General features: G+C 40.9%; 2 protein-coding genes across 12 annotated transcripts in view; one reads left to right on the top strand and one right to left on the bottom strand.

Annotated features, from left to right (window-relative positions):
* The window catches only part of LOC308099014 (supervillin-like), a 34,159-nt gene extending 18,115 nt beyond the window's left edge, over positions 1-16,044 (top strand). For 7 of the 10 annotated variants that reach the window (XM_080447527.1, XM_080447522.1, XM_080447525.1 and 4 more), the window contains 24 exons: positions 438-485; positions 977-1,039; positions 1,712-1,786; positions 2,264-2,399; positions 2,714-2,788; positions 3,166-3,198; positions 3,414-3,591; positions 3,741-3,907; positions 4,159-4,290; positions 5,158-5,294; positions 6,399-6,546; positions 7,653-7,798; positions 8,469-8,644; positions 9,050-9,194; positions 9,315-9,666; positions 9,942-10,090; positions 10,637-10,739; positions 10,855-11,062; positions 11,271-11,404; positions 11,566-11,721; positions 12,369-12,512; positions 14,301-14,413; positions 14,847-15,002; positions 15,279-16,044. In XM_080447527.1, the coding sequence (XP_080303653.1) occupies positions 438-485; positions 977-1,039; positions 1,712-1,786; positions 2,264-2,399; positions 2,714-2,788; positions 3,166-3,198; positions 3,414-3,591; positions 3,741-3,907; positions 4,159-4,290; positions 5,158-5,294; positions 6,399-6,546; positions 7,653-7,798; positions 8,469-8,644; positions 9,050-9,194; positions 9,315-9,666; positions 9,942-10,090; positions 10,637-10,739; positions 10,855-11,062; positions 11,271-11,404; positions 11,566-11,721; positions 12,369-12,512; positions 14,301-14,413; positions 14,847-15,002; positions 15,279-15,368 (3,264 nt within the window). In that variant the 3' untranslated portion in view covers positions 15,369-16,044. The remainder of the gene's footprint in view (positions 1-437; positions 486-976; positions 1,040-1,711; positions 1,787-2,263; positions 2,400-2,713; positions 2,789-3,165; positions 3,199-3,413; positions 3,592-3,740; positions 3,908-4,158; positions 4,291-5,157; positions 5,295-6,398; positions 6,547-7,652; positions 7,799-8,468; positions 8,645-9,049; positions 9,195-9,314; positions 9,667-9,941; positions 10,091-10,636; positions 10,740-10,854; positions 11,063-11,270; positions 11,405-11,565; positions 11,722-12,368; positions 12,513-14,300; positions 14,414-14,846; positions 15,003-15,278) is intronic. The other 3 variants (XM_080447526.1, XM_080447528.1, XM_080447529.1) reach the window with 3 other exon arrangements.
* Positions 16,045-16,145: 101 nt separating this feature from the next.
* Positions 16,146-23,995, bottom strand: tmem98 (transmembrane protein 98). Of its 2 annotated transcripts, XM_080447532.1 has the most exons (7): positions 23,916-23,995; positions 20,323-20,534; positions 19,107-19,238; positions 18,845-18,878; positions 18,623-18,738; positions 18,429-18,488; positions 16,146-17,795 (listed from the first exon to the last, which is right to left on the bottom strand). In XM_080447532.1, the coding sequence occupies exons 2-7, from the start codon at positions 20,451-20,453 to the stop codon at positions 17,594-17,596; spliced, it is 675 nt and encodes a 224-aa protein (XP_080303658.1). In that variant the 5' UTR covers positions 20,454-20,534; positions 23,916-23,995; the 3' UTR covers positions 16,146-17,593. The 2 variants fall into 2 exon arrangements, with proteins under 2 accessions (XP_080303658.1, XP_080303659.1); XM_080447533.1 differs by lacking the exon at positions 20,323-20,534.
* Between the last annotated feature and the right edge of the window lie 489 nt (positions 23,996-24,484).

Below are 24,484 nucleotides of genomic sequence, written 5' to 3' on the forward strand. Positions count from 1 at the left end.
TATCTGTAGGCTAAAAAATCTCCATTACGTTATATCCGCAGTATGACATTCTAAAACAATGTGTATGTGATATTTTCATCTGTGAGAGACTGTGTTGGCGGTTATTGAGTTAATTTGTCCTCCTATCCTTTGCGTATTTGTGATTCAGTTGAAATCAGATATACAGGAGCAGCATCTCTGAGCACTGCTGTTGGTTTGTGTTAAGTGTTTTGAGATCAAATGGACTGGCTCAGAATGACTTGCTAATACATATTGGCTGTTGGTTGGTTGTAATCAACCTGACGACCATCAACTTGCAAATAGACTATGTATAAGTTTATTCATATTTGTGTTTTATTTTGTTTATTTATTTGTATACATAAAGCCAGGCCTCCCCCTTACCACTTTATAATCTCTGTTTCCCTTCTTCGACCTGCTACCAATACTGCCCTCTGTAGGAGGACAATGAATTTTCTCACGATGACACTGTATTCCCTCAGTGCTGGGTAAGTCACAATGAGTACTGCTGCTGTAGATTTGTATTCTCACCATACTGTATGGTAATACCGACAATATCTGTTTAAATATGAATGGGTAAGTTTGGTGATTTTATACCTTTATCACATACCCAGCCTTTATTTGACCGGGGTAAGAGTGATTAAAGGTCGTTGTAATGCTAATCTATCAGCCTGGAGCTGCGTTAACTGAAACAGGAGCTCTCTATTTTTAATGACAGCTGACTGTAGTAAATATTCTCTGCGGGTCCAAGTATTACAGGTATGTTATACATGTATGTATGTATGTATGTATGTATGTATGTATGTATGTATGTATGTACGTATGTATATACATATACATATATACTGTATGTATATATGTATATGTCTAAAATCACCAAACTTATCCTTTAATGGTCAAAAAACAAGACTCCAAGAAAAGTGAACCTTTCAGGAGTACTTTGCAAGAGGTTCATCCCCTTCTCCCTTTTACTTCCTAGGAGCCTGTCTTTGCCTCTGTCTATTCTAGCAGTACACCTCAGTATATCATGTGTTTCAATCAGGTAAATGTGAGAGTGCCGTGCATATATTTGGGCCAGTCCGTGCATGGTGCCTTCTGCATTTAGATATGGAATCTGGTATGCAGTGTCTTGTATGCGGTGGAGAGTTTAAAAAGTTTGTCTTGCCATACAGGCCCCTGCGTTTGTGAGTTTTGACAGATGAGTGAGTTTTGACAGATGAGTCTTGATTTTTCCACTTATATTGTAATCTGAAAAGTGTGTTTGGTTTGAAAATTGTCTTTTCTAAGTGAAACATTTGTGTTTTTTGTCCTCTTGTTGTTGTTGTTGACTGTTATAATCCTACACAGAGCTGGGCAATATGACCTATGACATATTCTATAAACTTCCTTTGTTATTCTGCCTCTATCTTATATGTATTTACTTACAACAGATAGAGATGAAATTATTGTTAGGAATGATTTTACTGTACACTATATGATTCACTGAAAATACAAATATTGTAACGTAACAATTTAAAAAACATTTTGTTCCCTGGATGGAAAGATATTTTTCTTTGTCCATTAAAATATATAGATCATATTGGAGGATTTATTGCCCAGCCCTAATCACTCTCTTACTGTCATCCAAATTCTCCTCATACTAATTCTCCTAACTCATGCTAATGCTATACTCTATCTCTGTTAATGTCCCATCATGTTTTATCTCCCTCCTCAGACTAACATGTCCTTCGTGGCCCAGGAGGTCTCTCCTCCTACCCAGAGCCAGTCTCAGCCTCAGCGGAGACAGAAGGTCATCCTCCCACCCACTAAATGTCCTCTTCCGTACACACATACATTCTGAGGTTTACCCCGCTAAGAAGCAGTGCAGCAGAGACTAGATACTGTACTCCAGCATCCTAATTCAGTGGTTTTCAGTCCACGACCCCCCCCCAAAAAAAGAAAAACTGAACTGGGGACCCCCTGACAAGCACTCGGAATTGTAGGAGTTGAAGCATTACATTTAGTTTGACTTGGTTCCACAAATAAATATTGTGAAAATAGACAATCTACAAGCTCACAGCGCCTCGCAAAATGTTAGCTCTTATATTATTTGACAATTTGGCCAATGTTTGACCAGTTATTACTGTATAGTTTGTTGATTACTTATGATGCAGTCACTTTACTGTCATCTGGGGACCCCCCAAAATCATGTGGGGACCTCCCTGGGGGTCCCGACCCACAGGTTGAGAACCACTGTCCTAATTGATCTGTTTATGTGGTTGTCCAGGCTAAGACAGCTGAGGAAGAACGGCCTCAGATGACAGTGGCTCAGCAGGATGCCGAGGAACATGAAAGGTCCAGGGAGAGCGGGGAAGCAAATGATGTGACCCGGTTAACCATGGCTGGACACATGGCCAACAGAGGTGACATCTATGTCTATTATCGACTCTCTGTTTTTCTGCTTGCCTGTCTGTCTGTCAGTCTTGTCTGTCTGCTACCTGCCATGTTCTTACACTGTTCCACACTCATTCTCTCTTTCTATATCTGAACTCAACTCCTGTTTACCGTGGACTGTGATAGTAGAGGTCTATGTTGTCACTCTTTAATCTTCAATCTTATTCTCTCTTATTTTTCTGTGTTGCTTATCGCTTCCAATGTAAGTGTTTTTTCTCTTTTTGCTTCTTTGTATGTCTTCTGATTCCTTGTTCATGTCTTTGTCTTGTGTGTTTGTCACCAGAATCAGACAGAGATGAGACAGCTGACTCTCATGACAACAGACCTTCCCCTGGAGCAACAGCTTGTACACATGAAGGTTAGTGTAGGGTTAATGCATATACACAGTCAAATACAGATATTAACCACATCAACCCCAAGAGTATAACATTTAGCAAAAATGTGTGAATATTCAATGGAAATAGCAGATCTGCAAGCTCACAACGTACCACGTTGTGATGTATTGTGAGCTTATGGATCGGCTATTTTTGGTGAAGAGGTCTGGTGTAGGGAGGAAACAGGGCAATGGGAGGCGGGGGGGGCAAGTACAGACTCCTGAGGGATACTGGTCAACGAAGTATATAGCGTTTAAGTGGTTAAATGCACTGCATATAGCATCTACTCTTTATTCAGACTTATTTTGTTTGTAAGTTGCTGGTTAATCTCTGAACTGTTTTTGTGTTGTTCACTTCACAGGGATCGCCAAACAGGCTGAGATGGAGGCGGAAGGTATGATTTCAAAAACGTTCTACAAACATGACTCTCCCAGGCAGACACACAGGATCAGTAGTGTGTGTGCTTTTACAGTTATGGGATTATGCTGTGTTGCCAACACAAGTAATATGTGATTATTGTTGACAACCATTTATCTAGCTTTGATTGTATGCTTCTCTTGTTGAGTCTTGAATAGAAATAATCCTCTGTTTTTTTCCCCCCAACCCCAGCTGCTTCCCACAATGCCCCACAGGAGCTGAAGGAGGTGGTGACTGTAGAGGAGCCATTTGGCTGTTTCTATGGAGAACAGGCGCCTCCCTCGACCTGTGTCCCTGCTTCCTCCGGGGACGGTGCTACAGCTGAGCAACAACAGGATCTAAGTGTCCTCTGTCAGACCACCACGCCCATGTGAGCCTGTGTAATCACACAGACATTACAACATTTATGTAGTAATGATGTAGATAATATTAATGATTAACCAACTGTGATGAAAACACATGTTTTTAATGGTTTATACTTTGACAAACCTCACTGTGTCTCGTCTCCTGTGTTTGCAGACTGACTTCAGCTGTAGCAGAGCACAGGCGGGCGGTGCGTCCATCCCGCAGGACCCAAGGTTCCAGGAACCCTCTACGGGCCCTGGCAGCCAGGGAGGACATCAGACAGGACTACATGGGCGAAAGGATAGTTACTGAAGACAACAGCAGGATACAAGCGGAGAACAGTGAGTCAAAACATCTACAAGTACACAGTAAAACCTTCAGTGTTTACGGTCCACAGCAATGCAATTCCTGGCAACTATTTGCAACTCCTTGAAACTGCAACTCTTTGCAACTACTTGCAACCACTATCCCCAAATGGCACCAGTCCGCCGCAACTGGTCAGTCCATAAAACGTTTTTGTTGCAAGGAGTTGCGTTGGTGTGGACTGGCCTTAACTGTAATCGTCTTTGCTCGGGTTTGATCCGCTCTCCAGAGTGTAAGAATCCCTCCAGGGCGGACTCACGGAGGGCCAGCACGGAAGATTTCAACAACAAGACATCCTCAGATGCAGTTAATAACAACACCCACCCTCCCTTCAGCAGCCGCATGCTCATTCACTTCAAAGGTCAGAAAAGAGATGGGTTAGCATTTGTGTGTTTGTGTTTATGTGTGTGTTTACCTCGGTGTTACGTTATCCATTTGTAACGCTCAGAGTTAAATTAAAGGTATAGTTGGCAACATTAAGCCTATATTTGAAAAATACCTCTATATATATATTTTGCATTTTTTCCCCTCTATCAGCCACTATATAATGATGCTGGGGTGTTTTCCTGCATTGAAAAACACTCCTCTTTCTGAAATCCGTATTTTCCCTACTATTTAGGTTACACATCCGGGTATCCGGTCCGTAAATTAACGCACGCATGTGCGCATCCGTGCGCGTCCGTGTCCGTGTGGACCTTTTACTTTCGGTTTTAAAATGCTCTCAAACTTCGTTTTTGATGCACATAATTTACTTTTCAGACAGCGTTTGGATAGAATTTAGTTGTTTAACTTCATATATGTGGTCAATTTGTCATGAAAGAGCCTATTTAAAAATAAAAATTCAGAGAACCGGCAGGGGCGGGCAGTTCCGCGAATTGTATCCGAATAAAGTAACCTATATTCGGCATGGACGGTTTAGAAGTCTCCTTAACTCTATGGAAGTCCTCCGTGGTGGTCGGGGAAACGAACTGCTGGATTTTTTTTCTTTGTTTATCTCTGAATCGCCTACAATCCCTTTAACACAGTGTATTAGTGTTGATGCGTGTGTGTGTGTGTGTGTGTGTGTGTGTGTGTGTGTGTGTGTGTGTGTGTGTGTGTGTGTGTGTGTGTGTGTGTGTGTGTGTGTGTGTGTGTGTGTGTGTGTGTGTGTGTGTGTGTGTGGGTGGTGCATATGTATTGTACTGGATCCCTTTTGTCTTATCTCTGTGTCTGTTTCCTGTGGTGACAGGTAGGCGACATGTGCAGGTACGGCTGGTGAAGCCCTCAGCACTGTCGCTGAACAGTGGTGACTGCTTCCTGCTGGTCACTCCCGACCACTGCATCCTGTGGAGCGGAGAGTTTGCCAACGGCCCAGAGAAAGAAAAGGTACCACAGAGACACTTTGACTCTGAACAGCAGTAATGTCATGCTAACATGGTATGCATAAGCCATTGCTCGCTCACTACTGCACCATACCAGTGTAAAATACTCAAGCTCTCCATGAAGCTACAATCTGGGACTTTTAATTAATAAAACGTTATTTTGACGAATCTGTATGGTGGAGTATCCAATCCAATCAAACTTTATTTATAGAGCACATTTAAAAACAACATTTGAACCAAAGTGCTGTACACTCAGTAAAAGGGTAAAACACTCACAAAAACATACCATAAAACATAGTGACTCTCAACAAGGGAACCAGGAGACCTGGTACTGCCAGGCCCCTAGTGGTTGAAATCTGAAAGGCCGGACTTCGCATGACGTGTGTGCTGAGGAAAAGAGGGACAGGACAGGAAAAGAGGGACCGACCGACCGACCGACCGACAAAGCCTCATGTAGGCCGACCCCTTTGGTCTGGCAAAAATAGCAGTATGTTAATACAATATATAACTAGTACATCGGCAGTGGATGGAGGTGGTCTCCCTACTCTTACATTGAGAAATGTTGACCCTGGTGTCGGATATGACACCTACTTGAGTACCTGTACTGTTTGACAATGGCAATAAAGTTACTTAAAGCAGAAGGCCATAGATGGCCATACTGTAGATCCACCATGTTGGTGGTAGTTTGGACATTATCTCCATTGAGAGAGGGAGACAATGGACATAAAATGTACAGGTTATAGAATTAAGCATAATTTCAGTATTCTGAATAGTTACTTTTATTAATATATTAAATAACTTAGATAAATATTGGTGACAATTTAGGCATTCAGAAGACGCTCTTATCCAGAGTGACTTACAATAAACACGGTAAATCACACAAATAGAATGCAGAGAGTGTAATGCCTCAAGACGGTGACAGTGCTTAGTGCTGAACATTTACATAATTAAAATAACTTTGTTGTTCTGTTATACAATTAAAAGACATCTCATATCGGTGTTGTTGACAAAAAGTTAATTGTTTTCATGTACATCATGTGTAAAGTTTTGGTCATACTCATACAGATGTTTGAGTGGTGATAGTGTATTCAAACACATTGTTCTCCAGGCCTCAGAGCTGGCGATGTCCATTCAGAACCAGAGCGATCTGGGCTGCCGGGCCTCGCAGCTCCTCCGTCTGGAGGAGGGGCTGAACTCAGACTCAAGCCAGGCGGCAGAGTTCTGGGACCTTCTGGGAGGAAGGACACAGTACAGAGGTGAGACTCCACTCCAGGTGGTTTGACAGTCCACCTTCCCAGTTCTCCCTAGGAGTGCATTCATCTTTTATGTTCTATAATGGTAATTCAGCATTCTGATGCTTAAAGGAGTAGTTCACCCCAAAAATTACTTATTTTCTATCAATCACACACCATCACAAGCCTTGAATTTTTGTTTTTGTGCATTCCTGAGCCAATAATTTGATGACCGGGTCATCTGTCAGTAGGAGACTCTTTGACTCTTTGAATCTCCTACTGAGTTTTAGGAGACTCCGCTGGTCATCAAATTATTGGCTTAGGACCGCGACAAAAACCAAGAAATCTCCATGAATTCAAGGCTTCATGAGTTCATGGGGTGTGTAATTGATAGAAAATAAGTAATTTTTTGGGTGAACTACTCCTTTAAATCTATGCTCCTTCGCACAACTGTGTTGCATGCCGAAAACAGCAGAACTACAAGCTCACAATGCGTTACTGATGTGACATGTTGTGAGGTGTAGTGAGGAGTATAAATTGGGCTTAAAGGAGTAGTTCATCCAAAAAAGGACTTATTTTCTATCAATTGCACACCCCATGAAGCCTTGAATTCATGGATTTGTTTTAGTTTTTGTTGCATTCCTAAGCTAATAATTTGATTCCCGTCTCCTACCAACTAGTGTATCCGGTAGGAGACACAAAGTAGATTCTTTGTGTCTCCTACCGGAAATACACACGGTCATCAAATAGTTGGCTTAGGAATGCGACAAAAACAAAAATAAATCCATGAATTCAAGGCTTCATGGGGCGTGCAATTGATATAAAATAAGATTTTTTTTGGGTGAACTCCTCCTTTAAGATGGTTTTGTCTTAAATTGTGAGAAATATTTGGTCTGAACAAGGCTTAAAGCCCAAAAGACTTTCACTTTCTGATTAGCTTGACACATTTTTGTTTTTATATTGCAAATGTTGTACTGTACTTCCTTGATGACACTGCTAATTTAGCTGTATATGGCTCTGTTCCATATGATGACAATAAGCAGAATTGGACTGATAATTAGGTTGTCAGAAGTGTCTCCACATATATTTGGAATGTATATGAATGGTTTGGTGTTTGCTGATGTCTGCAGGTGCGGGTCCGCCAGAGGAGGATGAACTGTATGAGAGTGGTGTCGTGGAGTCAAACTGTGTGTACAGGCTGCTAGAGAACAGACTGGTGCCCCAAGAACAGGCCTGGGCTTCCATACCCAGTGTCTCACTATTGGGTTCATCTGAGGTGAGGAGGCCCCTCCTGATTCTCAACTAGTACACTATAGTATGCAGACCAGTGTATAAACACTCCCAAGAAGCGTGTAAAGACCTTAACCCATTAACCCATTAAGACCTGAGGCGATTCTTAAAAATGTTTTCTAAATCCTAACAGTTTTTTGAAAAAAAAAACAAAACAAAAAAACAAGATTTTTCAAAAATAGCAGATCTACAAGCTCATAGCGCGGCACTCGGTGCCGCGCTATGAGCTTGTTGTTGTATTTTTGAATAGCCAAAGAAATCTAAAGTGACACAGATGCGTTCCAGGTCTTAAATGGGTTAAAACGGTGAAAGCATCTGTGTCATTTTAGAATGTATTTATTTATAGCAACATACGTTTTTCAGAAAACTCTTAGGATTTAGAAGAGCAGTTTATAACAGTAATTCTCAAAAATAGCAGATATACAAGCTCGTAGCCGCTCTGCGAGCTTGTACATCTGCTATATTTGAACTTTAAAAAATATGGCACACAACATTTTCAGATGGGGGTCCGCGGCCAAATATATATCAATTTGGGGGTCCTTGGCACAAAAGCGTTTGAGAGCTACTGATTTAGAAAGCATTTGTAGAATCGGCCTCAGGTCTTAATGGTTTCTTACCGTCTAACTGTCTCTTTGGTTGTGTTTTCATGCATCCAGGCTCTGGTGTTTGACTTTGGCAGTGAAGTATACCTTTGGCATGGAAAGGATCTTGCCCCTAGCAACAAAAAAGTTGCTCTACAGTTGGCACAGCAGGTGTGGGGCGGAGCCTATGACTACAGCAACTGTAGGGTGAACCCTCTGGACCTCACACAATGTAACCCCAGTATACAGCTGTAAGTAGCCTTTTTAAACTTAAACTTCTGTACTGTTCAGAGCTACTGCAATACAACAGCTGTATATTTTAGCATATGACTGCAGTGGTGTAAAGCTAGACTAGAACAGGATATCCGAGGGTTACAAAAAAATCTGAAAGAGTATGACATCAATATAAGGCAAAATGAAGGCCTTAAAATGTAACAAAATAGGAATTTCAGTGGTCTTCAATTGTTTGCTTTTCATGGAAAGAAAATCTGATAGTTAGCTTAAGTTTTTAGAAACTTCAGATTTGTCACTGTGGGATTTATCCAACATTTCCCCCAAATAATTAATTATATTTTGAAACATAACGTGAAACTTTGTCTTGGCTGTATGAGTTAATAAGGGGAAGGTCTTCATATATGATTTGTTTTCTCCTAAAGGCGGGGAGAGGGCCGTCCAAGCTGGGCCCTTTTTGGCTGCATTTCAGAGAACAATGAGACTGCTCTTTTCAGAGAGAAGTTCCTCGACTGGCCAGGGAGGAGCGGAACCAGAGAGGAACCTACTCCGGTGATGGAGGACACGCAGGTTTATCAGAGAACTTGATGATTTAAAGTTCACACATAATATTATATCATATCAGAGATGGATCTTAATTTACTGAAATAATTTACTGAAGTAATCCTCTCTCTCTCTCTCTTTTTGCAGTTATTTCCACAGAAAAGCCTTTCAGCACCAGTCACCCCAGACCAGCCTTCTGTTCCTGTGTCACCTCCTCAGTCAGAGTGTCTGTCTCCTTGTGATGCTAAGGCGCTGGTGTCAAGCCAGAGCCTGGTAGGGGACGGCTCGGTTGATGGTGCCCTGGATGGGCTCAACGTCCAGCGGGGCCACGGAGTTGTCACACTGGACGACGGACGTCAGATGGAGCTGAAAACAGTTGCTGTAGACACGTGGCACGTCCAGGAATTTGATGATAGCGAGGTTCCTGTAGAGAGCAGAGGACAGCTCTACGAGGGCGACTCCTATGTGATCCGCTGGACGTACAACATTGATTCTGCTGGTGAGACACACGCACACCCGCACGCACGCACGCACGCACGCACGCACGCACGCACGCACGCACGCACGCACGCACGCACGCACGCACGCACGCACGCACGCACGCACGCACACACACACACACACACACACACACACACACACACACACACACCTGCACTGTAGGTAATGATGTTATTACTGTAGGTAATGACATTGTTTGTCTCTGAGGCACTGTAGGTATTGATGTTCTTGGTACTGTAGGTAATGATGTGCTTTGTCTATGTGGTACTGTAGGTACGCTGTGCAGCTCGGATGTACAGAACAGTGGTCCTGAGAAAGGAAAAACTGTCCTCTTCCTCTGGCGGGGTCATCACTCCACTGTCAGTGGGCGGGGCACTGCTGCGTTCCTGTCCATTGCATTAAATAACTATGAGGAAAGACAGGTACAGTAAGTTAGCCACAGTGCTTCCATTTTGAACACGCTGTTAGATTATTAGAGATATTTACAGCAATCCAGACCATGTGGCAATAAGTAGGAAAACGATGTCACTGGTGGAAAAGAGATATTTGGTTCAATAAAAGTTTGGTATCTAGTAAATGATTTTCATTGTTGGGATATCAGTAACATCAATCAATTTCTAAAGTGTTTGCACTTTGCAATGAAACTCATTTAACTTCATTTATATGAGCCATTAAGAAGACTAAAGACCTTCCAACCTCAGAAAAAACTTCCGATTCGGACAGGCTTTCCAAACTACCGTAGTTCGGATAGTCAGGATATCTGGGGGTGCAGGGGTTCTGAGAAAAAGTTCTGGGACCATTAGAAGTTTGGAATGACGTCAATTTGTAGTTCTATCTCCTCCTTTTCCAAAGAAAAGTTCAGACGTAGGAAGGAGCATAGCATACTGTATATAGCCCTTTGCTGTAGCCTATTAATCTGTTGGCAGTATTCATGTTGTTTATGGTCTTTTGTGTTGTTGCTGGTGGAGGTGGTGGTACCTCAGGGTAAGGAACCACCGTGTTTCCTGCAGATTTTCCAGGGTGGTCTGGTCATTCACAAGGGCAGACGAGAGGATGCTTCCTCTAAAACAGGTACGGCAGAACAGCCCTAGATTCTGTTTGGTTGAGTGTGTCAACTGTATCTCCAGCCCACACACCCTTTTATCATGTATTGTTTGGTTATTCAAATCTTCCTCTCTGACGCTAGCAGGGTGGCGTCTGTTCTCTGTGCGAGGAGAGCTTCCCGAGGAAGGCTCTCTGTTGGAGGTGGACTGTTGTTGCGCTGGTCTCCGTTCTAGAGGCTCTGTCATTCTGCTCAATTGCCAGCAGGGCGTGCTGTACCTGTGGCATGGTTGCAAAGCCCACTCAAGCTCCAGAGAGGTCAGCAAACGGGCAGTGGAACGGCTCACTCAGACGTAAGTCTACGTTTGGATTGACATTTAATCAACTGTATGTAGAATATAAACACTTTGAAATTGGTGTGACTTCTGTGTTATTTGACTACTGCTTGACAGGACCGAAGTTACAAACCTTGATCCTATGTTAGGATAACATTTTTTATGTGAAATGGCATCTGTGTGAATCCACAGTGGATGTATAAGGATATGCATTTGTGTGTCTTAGATGCCTGCCAGAGTTGGGTCTCGTCACAGGCAGTCCTGTGACGGTGCAGGAGGTGGAGGAAGGCTCTGAGCCCGCAGAGTTCTGGAATGCTCTTGGACAACAAGACAGAAAGGCCTATGACTGCATGTTACAAGGTACACAAAACACTTTTGTGCTGTCCATACAAATGCAGTTCACACAACAGGATTTGACATAAAATTAACTTAACTGACCTTTTCTGCCATCATATGAAATTATTAACAATTATGGGTATATTTTACTCCATCTTTTACTGTGTATTTGTGTTTTTTCTCAGATCCAGGCAAATATAACTTTACTCCGCGTCTCTTCCATCTAAGCGTTCAGTCCGGAGTCTTCCAAGGTGAGGAACTTCAGAGCCCAACCCGCTTGCCGGGGGTTGTCATGGCGATGCCCTTCGTCCAGGAGAGTCTGTACTCTGTACCACAACCAGGTGAGCATTGGACAAGCATTCACACAAAAAATAAAAACACACACATACTCTATCCCACCATCAGTGGTGGAACAAGTACTCAGATTTTTTCCTTAAGTAAAAGTTACAATACCACAATGTGGAAATACTCTGTTACAAGTAAAAGGCCTGTATTTAAAACTACCTGAGTTAAAGTACAAAAGTATTGGCATCAAAATACACTTGAAGTAGCAAAAGACTCACATATTTGAAAATGTTTCAGAATTGTTTGAAAATAGCACATCTACAATTTGAAAATAGCCGATGCTCACAATGCTTCAACATGCTGTGAGCTTGTAGATCGGCTATTTTTGAATAGCCGGGGTATAAAATAGGTCTTAATTGGTTAATGTATTGTTTTGTAATAATAATCTAAAATCTGAGAAGTAACTAGTACCGTAAGTAAAGTTTTCAAATAATTGTAATTGGACTACCTCTAGTGTTCTATCATTCCTAATTGCTTGCTTTCACCAGGTCTCCTGGGTCTCAATTAGTCCCCGATCACAAGGCCAGAATGAAAGTGGGCATTAGCCCACAGCTCTGTGATCCCATGCAGGACAGAAGTTTAGAACCACTGCTCCAAATGACGTTCAAGCTCACTCAATATTCTCCTCTGTCTCTCCCGGCAGCCTTGTTCCTGTTAGATAACCGCCTGGAGGTGTACCTGTGGCAGAGAGGTCAGCCTGAGGAAGCGGAGAGTGGCGGTTCAGCCTGCAGTCTTTGGGATAATGAAAGGAAGTGTGCCATGCAAACTGTACTCCAGTACTGCAAAGGTGAGGGCCGTTGCTAACTTGCTATCATATTGGGGGCCCTGTGAAAAATCTTGTTTGAGGCCTCCCTACTAAAGGGAAACATTCCGTCCTCATCGGATATGCATTATAACATCTCCCACATTTTACTGTTAACGGGTGGTTTGTTCATTTTTGGAACACAGTTATTATATGACGCGATCTAAGATTTTCAAATGGGAATTCCAGTACAAAAAAATAACGCTGTGACCCTGGGGTAGTGGGAGTGACATCAGGACTGCGGTACGCTATAAAATGAATGCATTTAAAGGACTGAAACAGGCAATAGACGACACAAAGCAGCGTTATTGGGAAAAGTGGAACTTCAGTTCCAACCGGCACTTCACAAGGTGTGTGGCAAAGACTAAGATTAAGAACAATCACAGAATCACGCCATTCAACCGACACTGCTCATGGTACACTGGCGAACAATCTGAATGCTTTCTACGGAATGTTCAGTGCAAAAAATGCCCCTCCTGAACGACAGGGAACCAGTGGAGAGGGTGGACAGCTTAAAGTACCTTGGGGTGCACATCACTGAGGACCTGACTTGGAGAATACACACAGAGGCTGAAGCAACGCTTGTATGACCTCAGGCACCTGAGGAAATTCAAGGTCTTGGAGAAAGTCCTGAAATCTTTCTACTCTGCTACATCCCATAGCATCCTGACAGGGGCCATCCTTATTTGGTGTAGAAAGAGCTCTTACCAGGATCTACGAGTGCTGCAGAAGGTGGTGAGATCGTCTGAATAAAGAGCACCACAGGGAGCTCTCTCCCATCCTTGCAGGACATGTATGACAGCAGGTGCTTGAGTAGGGAAAAAAATATTACAGTAAGGAGGACAAACACCATCCTAGAAACGGACTGTTTGTGATGATGTAGAAAGGAAAGCAAAATAACAAATTAATAAATAAAACGACTGCAAGAATCCTGAGCAGCTGCTCAAAATGTTACTTGCACAATATACATAAACAAGTGAATTGATGTGATTTTTTATGTACTTTATTGCTGCCAAAAAAAACCCTGTCTTAAGAGGTTTATCATACCGGCCGTTCTACCTGTACTTTCACTTAATTTCTATCTTATCTATCGCTTAAATCTTTTACTTCTGTACATCCAGTATTATTACTATTCCATTAATTATTTGTAGTATTTATTATTATCTTATGATACTGTAGTGTGTAATCAGTCTCTGCGGAAAATATCCCACTAACATTTCGCTTCTTGTACCTGTATGAGTAAGTGACAATAAAACAGTATATGTATCGTTTTCTGCCTTTCATTCATATATTTACATATCTTTTATAGCCATCTAGTGGTCATAATTTGCATGGTGTTTACAATTATCCGGGGGAAAATATTGGTTGAGGGTTATGCCCTGAACAAGGCTGTTTGTGAATCCCAAAGCTCTGTTTTAACTTAGACTTTTCTATTATTATTTTTTCCAGAAGAGAGTGCTTTGGACTTTTATCTTTTCATTAACTTTTGGGTTCCTCTACCAATGATCACCTTCATCATACATATTTAGACTTCTGAGCTCTCCACACCTTTTTCTGTTTTTTTTCTGTAGAAAATCAGGTATTGGATCTTTTCTAGTATACAATAAATGTATATGTCTAGAACACTGTTAAATTAAAATGCATAGGTGCCTTAGAGATTATAGCACAGGCGCTTATAGCATGAAACGGCGCATTGTCTGCTTATAGCATGAAATGGCACTACCGCTTGTGTTTACAAATGTTGTTTATTAGCTGTTTATTATTTTCCTCCAGAGATGAACCCTAGGCGTCCACCTCAGGCCTACCTCATCTTGGAGGGATCAGAACCCCTGACCTTTACTAATGTATTCCCCCACTGGGAGAGGAGGCCTCAACCCAATTCACAGGTACAAACCATCCGCACTAATGCAGGTACATAACATGTTTCTAGACAGCTGCCATCAGGCTTAACCTCTATATTGTCGTTGTTGGGCAGAAACCCTGTATCTCCATATTTCACCTTAATTATAATTCTTCATAAATGATTACACAATAATTTTACAGTGTCGCGCTATAGTAGCGGAAAAGTAGTGAGCTTGTCTATTTTTGAAAAAATAAGCTATTCCAGGTTGGAAGTGGTTAAGTCTGTCTGTGGGTTCTATAAAATATCTAACTAAGGCAAAACGAATGAAAGCTTATGTCTACAATTTAGACATACATTTTTCCTTTACCTGAAAACAAATGGTTTTGTACGTAAAAGGTTTCCACCCGACCGCGCCAATATTTCTCTCTATTCTTCTCCCTGTCTTCATGCGTATTTTACATCAATTTGTGTTCCAGGGGGAAGTGGGGCGGGCCAAGCTGACCTTGGTGCAGGATGCCTTGACCCAGCTTACTAAGACGCAGTACCTCCTGGAGGAGCTGTTGCGAAGCCCCTTACCTCTAGGGGTGGACCCCCAGTGCCTGGAAATCTACTTGTCAGATGAAGACTTCCAGGTAGCACTGTAATTGCATCCGTCAACCACAAGGCTGCAGCATGAAGACACTTAGCAAATTCAGATAGTTCATATCATTGCTATCAGGCAGAAAGTCTATATCTCCATATTTCATCTTTTTATATGCCCTATTTTATACTATACTTTTTCCTGAAAAGTTTTGGACAATTTGTATGATACATTATCATATAACATGCTGCTAAAACGTAGATGTTTAAATGAATGACTTGTGCAATGTTTTGCTTTTCTACAAATGATGTATGTAATTATGTTTCAGACTATTTTGGAAATGAAGAGAGATGAGTACAACTCTCTCCCAGGCTGGAAGCAAGCTGATCTAAAGAAAAGCAAAGGACTGCTGTCGTAGATGGCAAGAACAAGTGAAAGTTGCAAGAGGGGCACATTGGGAGGTCGAGTCCCCACTCGGATTGGCCCTTCAAATGAGAAGACATGATTGAAAAGGGGATCACTGGATGCCACCATGCCTTTGCATCATTTCATGATGAACTGCTTAATAAGTAACAAAAAGAGAGAATTCATTTTATTTATGTCAACTTATCCTGAAGAGCTACTGTTTTTCTTTTTGTATTTTCTATTTTTAAAAGATGGTACTTACTTGTTAAGTGATGAAAATTGTGTACAGTGTTTTCACAGTAGAGGCTAATTTATTCTGTCACACGACCCCCGGCCCCTTGACAACGAAAATGACGTGGCTTCAACTTTTTCCAGTTGAAAACACATCATTTTTGTATGATTGTTGTATGACAAAATTTAGATTATCCTTAGCTGTTATCATGTTGTATCTGTGTGTCTTATTTAATTATGGTATAATAGGGCTTTACTATGTTCTCAGCCAAATGCTCTCATTGTTTCAGAGGGCCAGACTGCCTATATCTTTTCACAGAAGGTCTACCATCTGAATCCCTGGACTGTACCCACTTTCTTATTCCCAAAGACTGATGAATAATTGTGTGGATGTCTTACCTGACATGGATTTATTCAGAAGTACTATTGAAATAAACAAAAAAGATAGAGCCAGTAAAGCAAGTTTTCCTATGAAACTTTAATTCATCTGTACAAATCAATGAAAAGAAAATAGAATGATCTGCAAGAGGAAAGGGTGGATGTCAGTAACATACTGTGGGGAAGAGGGATAGGAAAACAAAGGAGTGCTTACAAAACAATCACTTCTAATAAACAATGTAAACAATGAAATATAAGAGTAACCACTTCCTAAGTGTTACCTCTTCAATCAATGTCATTTTCATCAAAACAGCGGTGCATGCCAGGGGGCTACAAACAAACCACTTAATGCTTGATTTACATTTCAATTACAAGAAAAAACAAACACAAAAATGGCTGCAATTCAAGATGAACTCCTGATTTGTCACCTAATGTAGGGTGCCTGACAGCATAATATAATATAATTGTGTGCATTTTACAGAAGTAAGAAGCGCCTTGCATATGATGCCATGCAAAGTGCTGAAGTGTTGATTTGTCTAAAACTGTGTGTGGGCACACAAGGCTTTGGAACTGTGTGTGGATAGATGTGTTAAATATGGCAATGGGTATTGGCTTTTTAGGAGGGCCCCAGGGGTACAGTATTATCAATGGATGGGAAAGCAGATAGCCATGCCCCCAATTAATATTATATCCCTAACAAAGACACACACATTAGGCATCACCTAAAATGCCAAAAAAATATCCCTGCACATATATGTGGTGAATGCATCTTCTAATGTGAACATACACAATATACCGTGGCCCCACACACTGTAAATAAGTCATAGTTGCCTTGATTCTGTCCACAAGGTTGTAGCCTTTTTGGCTGGACGTCTTTGTGTTATTTTCCCCAGCATGGATTAGCTGAATAAGCCTCCATGTGACTGTGAAGTCCTGGTGAGGTCGGATTAAAATCCACCATTTGTGAGATGAGATGGGGCACTGGAGCAAGAATATCAAGAGGCAAGTCATCTGCAGCAGCACCTCAGACAACCTCTCAAACACCCCTGGTTAGGCACAAAGCCACCGCTATCTGACACTGTAACATCAACATAGAGTCACTGCAAAAGTAAAGGGCTAAAGGTTGTGTGCAGTATGCATGTATGTGTACAGTATATGGCTTCTAATACAAAGGATTTAATACAAAGAAGTATACACTTCATGTTACGCTACATTTCCAAAACCATTAGTGTAAATTAGGACACGTTTAGACAGATTAGAAACAGAAAGCTAGTTTGCCAGGTCTTTTCTAATGTGCTTCAGTCTTTTGGGAGATTGATTGAACACGTGCATATTAATTTGGACTCAGATAAGTTTGGACGATGTGTCTATTCCTTGGGAAAGTATGTTTCCAAAGAATATGATCTACATACAGAATTTACAAGAGCAGCAGCTTGAGGATAGAGGGTAAATGCTTGTGTGTGTGTGTGTGTGTGTGTGTGTGTGTGTGTGTGTGTGTGTGTGTGTGTGTGTGTGTGTGTGTGTGTGTGTGTGTGTGTGTGTGTGTGTGTGTGTGTGTGTGTGTGTGTGTGTGTGTGTGTGTGTGTGTGTGTGTGTTCATGTCTCTGTGTGTCAGTGTGTACGAGAGCCTTAGATGGCCTGTTCTCTCTGCATGTCCATTACAGGTATATAGCGGTCTGGTTCAGAAGCCAGGGCTGCCTCACGCAGGACCACCATGTGATCCTCAGCCGCATGCAGTGATTGGTCGATCCAGTCCATACTGCCAGACATGTGACAGGCGTTGCGGGTTACCAGCACTAGGTGGCTGACAGAAAGTAGGAGGGCGGTGGCCCTAGGGAGAGAAAAAGTATTTTAAGTAAGTGATGTTTACCTGTATAGCACAGAGTACTTGCCCAGTAAAGAACAGCCTAAAAAAGCCAAGCAAATGCATTTTAAGTTTCTTATTTATTTGTATTTTTTTGACTTTTTAAGGAAACTGAGCCATTTATTATTTCGTTCCAGAAGAAAACCCATTATCTTCAAAAAGTCAGGAATGAAATGAATTTTCATATATACTGCATATATATATATATGCATGCGTGCATGCATGCATGCATGCATGCATGCATACATACATACATACACACACACACACACACACACACGCTGGCGACGCTGCTTGGTCATTTCCATTTACTTACCTTGTAAAAGATTATGCATAATTTCAAAACAATGGAAACAAAACAATATATGAAGTATTCTCTGGGCATCAGCATTTCTCAACAAAGCTCAAACATTCAGATCACTGTCTCTCTCTATTTATCTCATGAGTTATTCATCTGTGCATAACTCATGCCACACTGCTAACTCCTTGTCGGTTCCTTCAGACAGCAGTATCAATCTGCAGGCTAACAAGTCTTTTAACTAAAACTCTCAGTCACAGAAAAATAGACTCTCTGAATGATGGAAAAACAGATATTATTACCTGGCATCCAACAGGATTGGATCCAGAGGGGGGTACATAGATCTCACAACATCATCCACCCTACAACATGAAACAAAGCCATGAATCAGACTTAACACACCAGGCTACAATGTCTCAGTTTTGACAATATGAAGTTATGGTAGGGTTTATTATATATTATACATATATTATTATATTTTAAGATGATAGGTTACCTCGGGCTGATGCGTTTGGCCACAGTGATGATGTCACTGAGGCTGGCCGGGGCTTTGACCTTTGCCCCTGAACCCATTGTCAAGGCGACCAACTTTTCAGTCAGAGTGTGGCATATCTGTATATGGACATTAACATTTAAACAATATTCAGTAGGTAATAAAGGAGGGGGCGGGGGGGGGGCGGGGAATGTGTTTAAAAGAGCAAGCAAGTAGTCTCATTACCTTTAAGATGGAGATACAGTGAGACACCAAACCTCTGTGGGAATAAGTACAAAATTGGTTTGGATCGATGATGCCGGCATTTAGATTATTATGGTTTTAACAAATAAATCTCATAACCATGAGTTGTAAAATTCGAATTTTGAATCTGACTGTATATTAGGTCAAAACCATGTCAGGGAAGTACAAAAAGATTGGACAAACACGCGCAGCATTAGACGGTCTGAACTAGTTCAGATTAGTTAAGACATTGCTACAGACTTACGAGGCGTCCTCAATCCAGTCCTCATTCTCCAGGATGGCCTCGATGTGAGGGTTAGTGATGACCACATCATCCAGCTCCAACTCTGAGGGCTCACTCTGCGTCTCCATGGCGCCGATCAGATCTACGTTGGGCCTGTGGCAGAGAAGAATACATAATACTATGTTGTATAATTTGTTACTAGTGCTGTCAATTGAGCAGCATTGACATTTAATAGTTTCGTTCATGGTTTATTTTGCATTTCAATATGGCCCACTTGGCATTTATTCCATTCCTGACCATCCTGTAAGGTGGTCTCCTAATTTGTGTTCCGTCCCGAGATTTCTTCCTTTTCTTTTCCGTCAAGAGTTTCTCCCTTGCCCAATTGAGGGTCTATGGACAGAGGGTGTTGTTTTGATTAAAGGGCAAGACCACTTTGGTAGAGGTTTGGGTTGGGTAGTTACCTTGCCATGATGTAACTCCAAAGGTGGACAAGAAATAAAAAATAATTGCTCGATTGATTAGAAATTGAGAATTCAAAATATGCTCCTCATTGACTTACATTGTATGCTGTAACAGCTCTCTTTTCTCATGAAAATGAATGCAAACCAAGTTGATTCAGACAATATAGAACATCACAAAACCCAGTACTGTTTTTTTTTTTAAATAAAAATGTTAACTTCCTGTTGATTTTGCCATTTTTATTAGGAAGAAAACCCGGACTGGATCCGGATCCGGATCTTCAAATAGTAAAAAATAAAAAAAATAAAAAGACAGCACTGGGTTTGGTGATGTTCTATATTGTCAGAATCAGCTTTGTTTGTGTTTGTTTACGGGCTAAAAGAGTGACTTTGAGAGCTGTTTCACCGTATAATGTAAGTCAATGAGGAGCATATTTTGAATCATCAATTTCTAATCAATGGAGCAATTATTTTTGATTTCTTGTCCACCTTTGGAGTTACATCGTGGCAAGGTAACTACACAACCCAAACCTCTAACAAAGTGGTCTTTCCCTTTAAGGAATATACAAATAACTTTGAGTTGATATGGGTTGAGTCAAGGAGGGGAAGTATTGTGAGAAGACACTGTTACTTAAATCCAATGTAATTTTGGCTTTCCGCTCAATAAGTGAGTATATCGACCACAGATGAGTGGGATGCATGGCGGGAATAACTAATCATGGATAAAGGATTCCGATTTGGTGGAGAGCAAGAGACTGTGTATTGATAAAGGCACTGACTTGGAGTCGAAGTGGTGGAGTAGGTCATGAGGGTGGCAGTAGCGATGTCGGCACACTACCACCAGAGCAATGAAGGAGGCCAGGAAAATGGTGGCCAGCACCCCAATGGCCACGATCACCACTGTTTCCATGGTGACTCCCCCTCCCGCGATGGCTGCAGGCAGCAACACGATTGACCAGTCGTCCAGACTCAATTATGAATGGGTGCTCATCTGTTAAAGAGAGAATAATTGGGAGGCACCTTAAGATCAGATCCAAAGACATTCTAAGTTAAAGTATTTAATCAGTATTTCATTGCACATTTTCACAGTTTCACTCTTGTGACCTGTGAGCTTAGAATGCACTGTGTGAACTGTGGAGTGTTGTTACTGAAAATGTCACACCTACAATATACACAAAACTCAGATCTTTATCTACAGTAAGAACACAAGATGAGGTGAACATGACTTTTGTTTGTATTTCATGCACTGTACCAATACAATGAGTAATTTGTTTGAAAGAGGCTTGGCTCACAATGAGATCAAAATGACTCTTGAGATTATACAACTCCATTTTATAAATCAGGGTAGTTATGCTAAACAACTTTAATACCATATATCTTTAAATGTCTGCCTCAAATTTAGCTACTCAATCAACTCTGCTGTGTCTGGTCTATTCTACAGCCACCAGCATTTACATAACTGTGAGAAGACATCTTGTTTTGACATAGTGTGATAGGCCGCTCCCGAACGAAACACACATTTCAACTAAGTCAACCCCTCATAAGAACAAACATACTTTGATGAACCTTGACCTCTTACCCTTCAGATGTGTTAAGTCCCAGAAAAGTATAGTCCGTACAGGATTTTGTTTCTTTTTTTCCCCACTGCACGTTTCTCTTTTGGTTGTGTCTGTCAAGACTACCTGCCCTCTGCCCAGATTAGCTAGTTACTCATTAACTACATCTGCCCCACCTGAGTGCCCTTGTATGCATGTCTGTAAACCTTTGACATTACAACTTGGGTGAAGCCATATTTAGCTTAGCTGTCAAGAGATATCTCCTGATACAGTAAAATTAAGCTGTGGCATAAATTAGAGACGTTATCTTTACATTGTTCCATGTGCACAGCCGCCATGGGCAACAAAATTGCAGAATTACAACATTCTCTATAAACATTTTTGCCAGGATGAGATTCTGCTGTGGAATGCTGTAAGTCCTTAATCAGCTTAATTTGTGTTACACTGGTCGTGTGGTGCTCTCTCTCTCTCTCTCTCTCTCTCTCTCAGTGGTGGTGGAAAGAAACTAAGTACATGTACTCAAATACTGTACGTAAGTACAATTATGAGTTTTTTTTTTTACTTAATACTGGAGTATTTCCAATTTTCAATACTTTTACTTCTACTCCATTACATCTCAGAGACAAAAATTGTACTTTTACTCCATTACAATTATTTGAACACTTTAGTTACTAGTTACTTTGTAGATTTTGATTAATATTACAAAATATACATTGACCACTTCAGCTCTATTTAAACTTTAACAAGCTCACGATTTCAAAAGATTTTTTATACATTTTGAACTTGTGAAATGGGACGTTCTGCACGATGAGTACTTTTACTTATGGTACTTTAAGTACATTTGGATACCAATACTTCAGTACTTTTACTCAAGTATATTTTGAATTCCGGACTTTTACTTAACAGAGTAACAGTAATAACAGTATTTCTACATTGCAGTATTGATACTTTTACTTAAGTAAAAGATTTGAATACTTTTTTGACCACTGTGTGCTCTCTCTCTCTCTCTCTCTCTCTCTCTCTCTCTCTCTCTCTCTCTCTCTCTCTCTCTCTCTCTCTCTCTCTCTCTCTCTCTCTCTCTCTCTCTCTCTCCAGCTTGACTGACTTTTTCTCTCCCACTGGAGATTTGATTAATACAAACCATCTGACAAAGCAAAAAGTATATAAACACCCTTTTAATATATTCACGACACATATATACTTATTTATGTGCTCAGCTATTAGCAGACAACCAGGCAGTGTTACAAGCAAGGCTTCAGAAATATAAACTAACCCAATCAATCCACTCAATTGTATTAATGCTATCATTTACATGAATGCTTACATGTATGTTTTCACTGAGTTCCCAAGTTAAATGAGACCAAGGCAAATAGAGATGTTTCTTAAAGTAATATATAATTAGCCTACCTTTATCCGAAAATAAACTGTAGGGGTTTTGAGATACACAAAAACTCATAGGCTAATAGAGGCATCAAAATTAATTAATTGCCTAATTGACCTCTTTAGCTCGATTAAAGGGGGCGTAGCCTACTCAGATTTGATATAATCCTGATGTTCAGCAGCAGTAGGTTAGAATTAGTTCTCAGAAAGTGATGTATTAATTGAATAGGCCTACAACCTGAGAATATAGTGAACATAAATATTCTGTATGCCATGCAACCACTAGGCCAGGGGTCTTCAACAGGGGGTCCGGGACCCCTAGGGGATCCTCAAAGATACTTTATTTTTGTATTTTTACATGAGCCACTTGAACCCCCCCTGAAGGTTTGGTGTACAGGGAAAAAGGAGCAGACCAAGTACCGAGCCAAAGGTCAAGTTCACAAAGTGAGGATTTAAGTCATTAAATATCTGAAAACTTTCTTTAACATGAATCCAATATGTAGTGGGGGGTCCCTGCTTCATCTCTCTCTCTCAGCTAAGGGGTCCTTGGCCTGAAAAACGTTGAAGACCCCTGCACTAGGCCATAACGTAGAATTGCAGTTACATTTTGTGTTTTAGGCTATATGGGTATTTTGTATTTGGAAGGTAGACTGAAAAAATGTAATGCAATATAGTGGGGAGAAAACGAGAAAGACTAAGCAAAGCTAAAGAAGACCTTGAGCCAACTGCCACATAAGTCATCGTTCATTCATTATTTTCTTTTCGCGCGCCAGTAGGCTACACGCAGAAATTAAAACGTTAAAAAGTGTAAAGTTACCTGGATTTGGCAATTCTAGGCTATCACATCATATAGGCTGTAGCCTATACAGCCTTATTAGATAATCATTACTATTTCCAAATAGTATGGAACGTTTTACTCCAAACGTTTTTCTCTTCGTTGTCCTAACATTAGTATACCAGCTGTTCGTCTGTCACGATTATGGCATTTTACATGATGATTAATAGTCACACAAATTAACGATTAACGATTTAATTGTGTTTTTGTCGTTGAACACTGGAACATATTAATACAAATTACATTTCTGTTTGGCTTTTAGGCTTTGAAGTATGCACAGGTCAGACAAATAACCTATTAGGCTATTACATATTTAATAAGTTTATAGCCTACTTAAAAAAAAGAAAAACAACATTAATAGTGGAAATAGCCGATCTACAAGCTCACAATGCATTGCAAGGCATTGTGAGCTTGTAGATATGCTATTCCCACTATTTTGAAAAGTTTTTGAAAATATATGAACATATTCCAACATGGACGATTATGACGATTATGCAAAAATAATTGGATTATCTGAAATAATTGCGATTAGACAATTGTGTAATATTTGTGACAGACCTATTATATGTTCGTCTGAAGGAATCAAATAGTTATCACTTACCTAAACATAATTTTTTTAATGTATGTGGAGACAAAGCAGCTTTCCCCTCAGGGCAGCAGCGGAGATGGCGCGGACTTCTCCAAGTGGGAAACGGGAATGCGCATAACACATTACGTGGGCTGCTGAGCAGTCAGTGAATGACTGATGATCAACTTTTTCTTTGCAGCCTGCTGGCAAAGTTATGAGGAATACCAAAACGCTCGCCCCAAAACACAGTCACCCGGGGTCAAATTCCGGCAACCTCGGAACGGTCGCCACCTGGTATTCCTCAATGTAACTTAAGTAAACTATGCCTAAAACCTAACCTCAGTAAAACGGTGCAATAACCTGACTTTATTCCTGAACTTAACCTAGTACGTAAAACTATGCGTAACCCTAAACGTATTTCTAACCTTATCCTCAGTAAAACAAATACACGAATACAAGAACCGCTGTGAACCGCTGCGGTCCGAAAAAATAGGGTGAGCGTGTTTTGGGGCGAGTGTTCCGGTTACCGTTCCGAGCTCATGCGTGCGCACTATGTGAATTTTACAATTCCAGACAGATCTTTTAAAATGGCATATTAGTTG

Source organism: Gymnoscopelus braueri (assembly GCF_963280865.1).
Source record: "Gymnoscopelus braueri genome assembly, chromosome: 13".
NCBI lineage: Eukaryota > Metazoa > Chordata > Actinopteri > Myctophiformes > Myctophidae > Gymnoscopelus > Gymnoscopelus braueri.

What these genes read in the sequence shown, in the direction of transcription:
- tmem98 (XM_080447532.1), bottom strand. Translation starts at nt 20,453, where the DNA reads ATGGAAACAGTGGTGATCGTGGCCATTGGGGTGCTGGCCACCATTTTC. An exon ending in GACTGGATTGAGGACGCCTC is followed by an intron (nt 18,879 to 19,106) that starts GTAAGTCTGTAG and finishes TTATTCCCACAG; the next exon opens with AGGTTTGGTGTCTCACTGTA. An exon ending in ACTGTATCTCCATCTTAAAG is followed by an intron (nt 18,739 to 18,844) that starts GTAATGAGACTA and finishes GTCCATATACAG; the next exon opens with ATATGCCACACTCTGACTGA.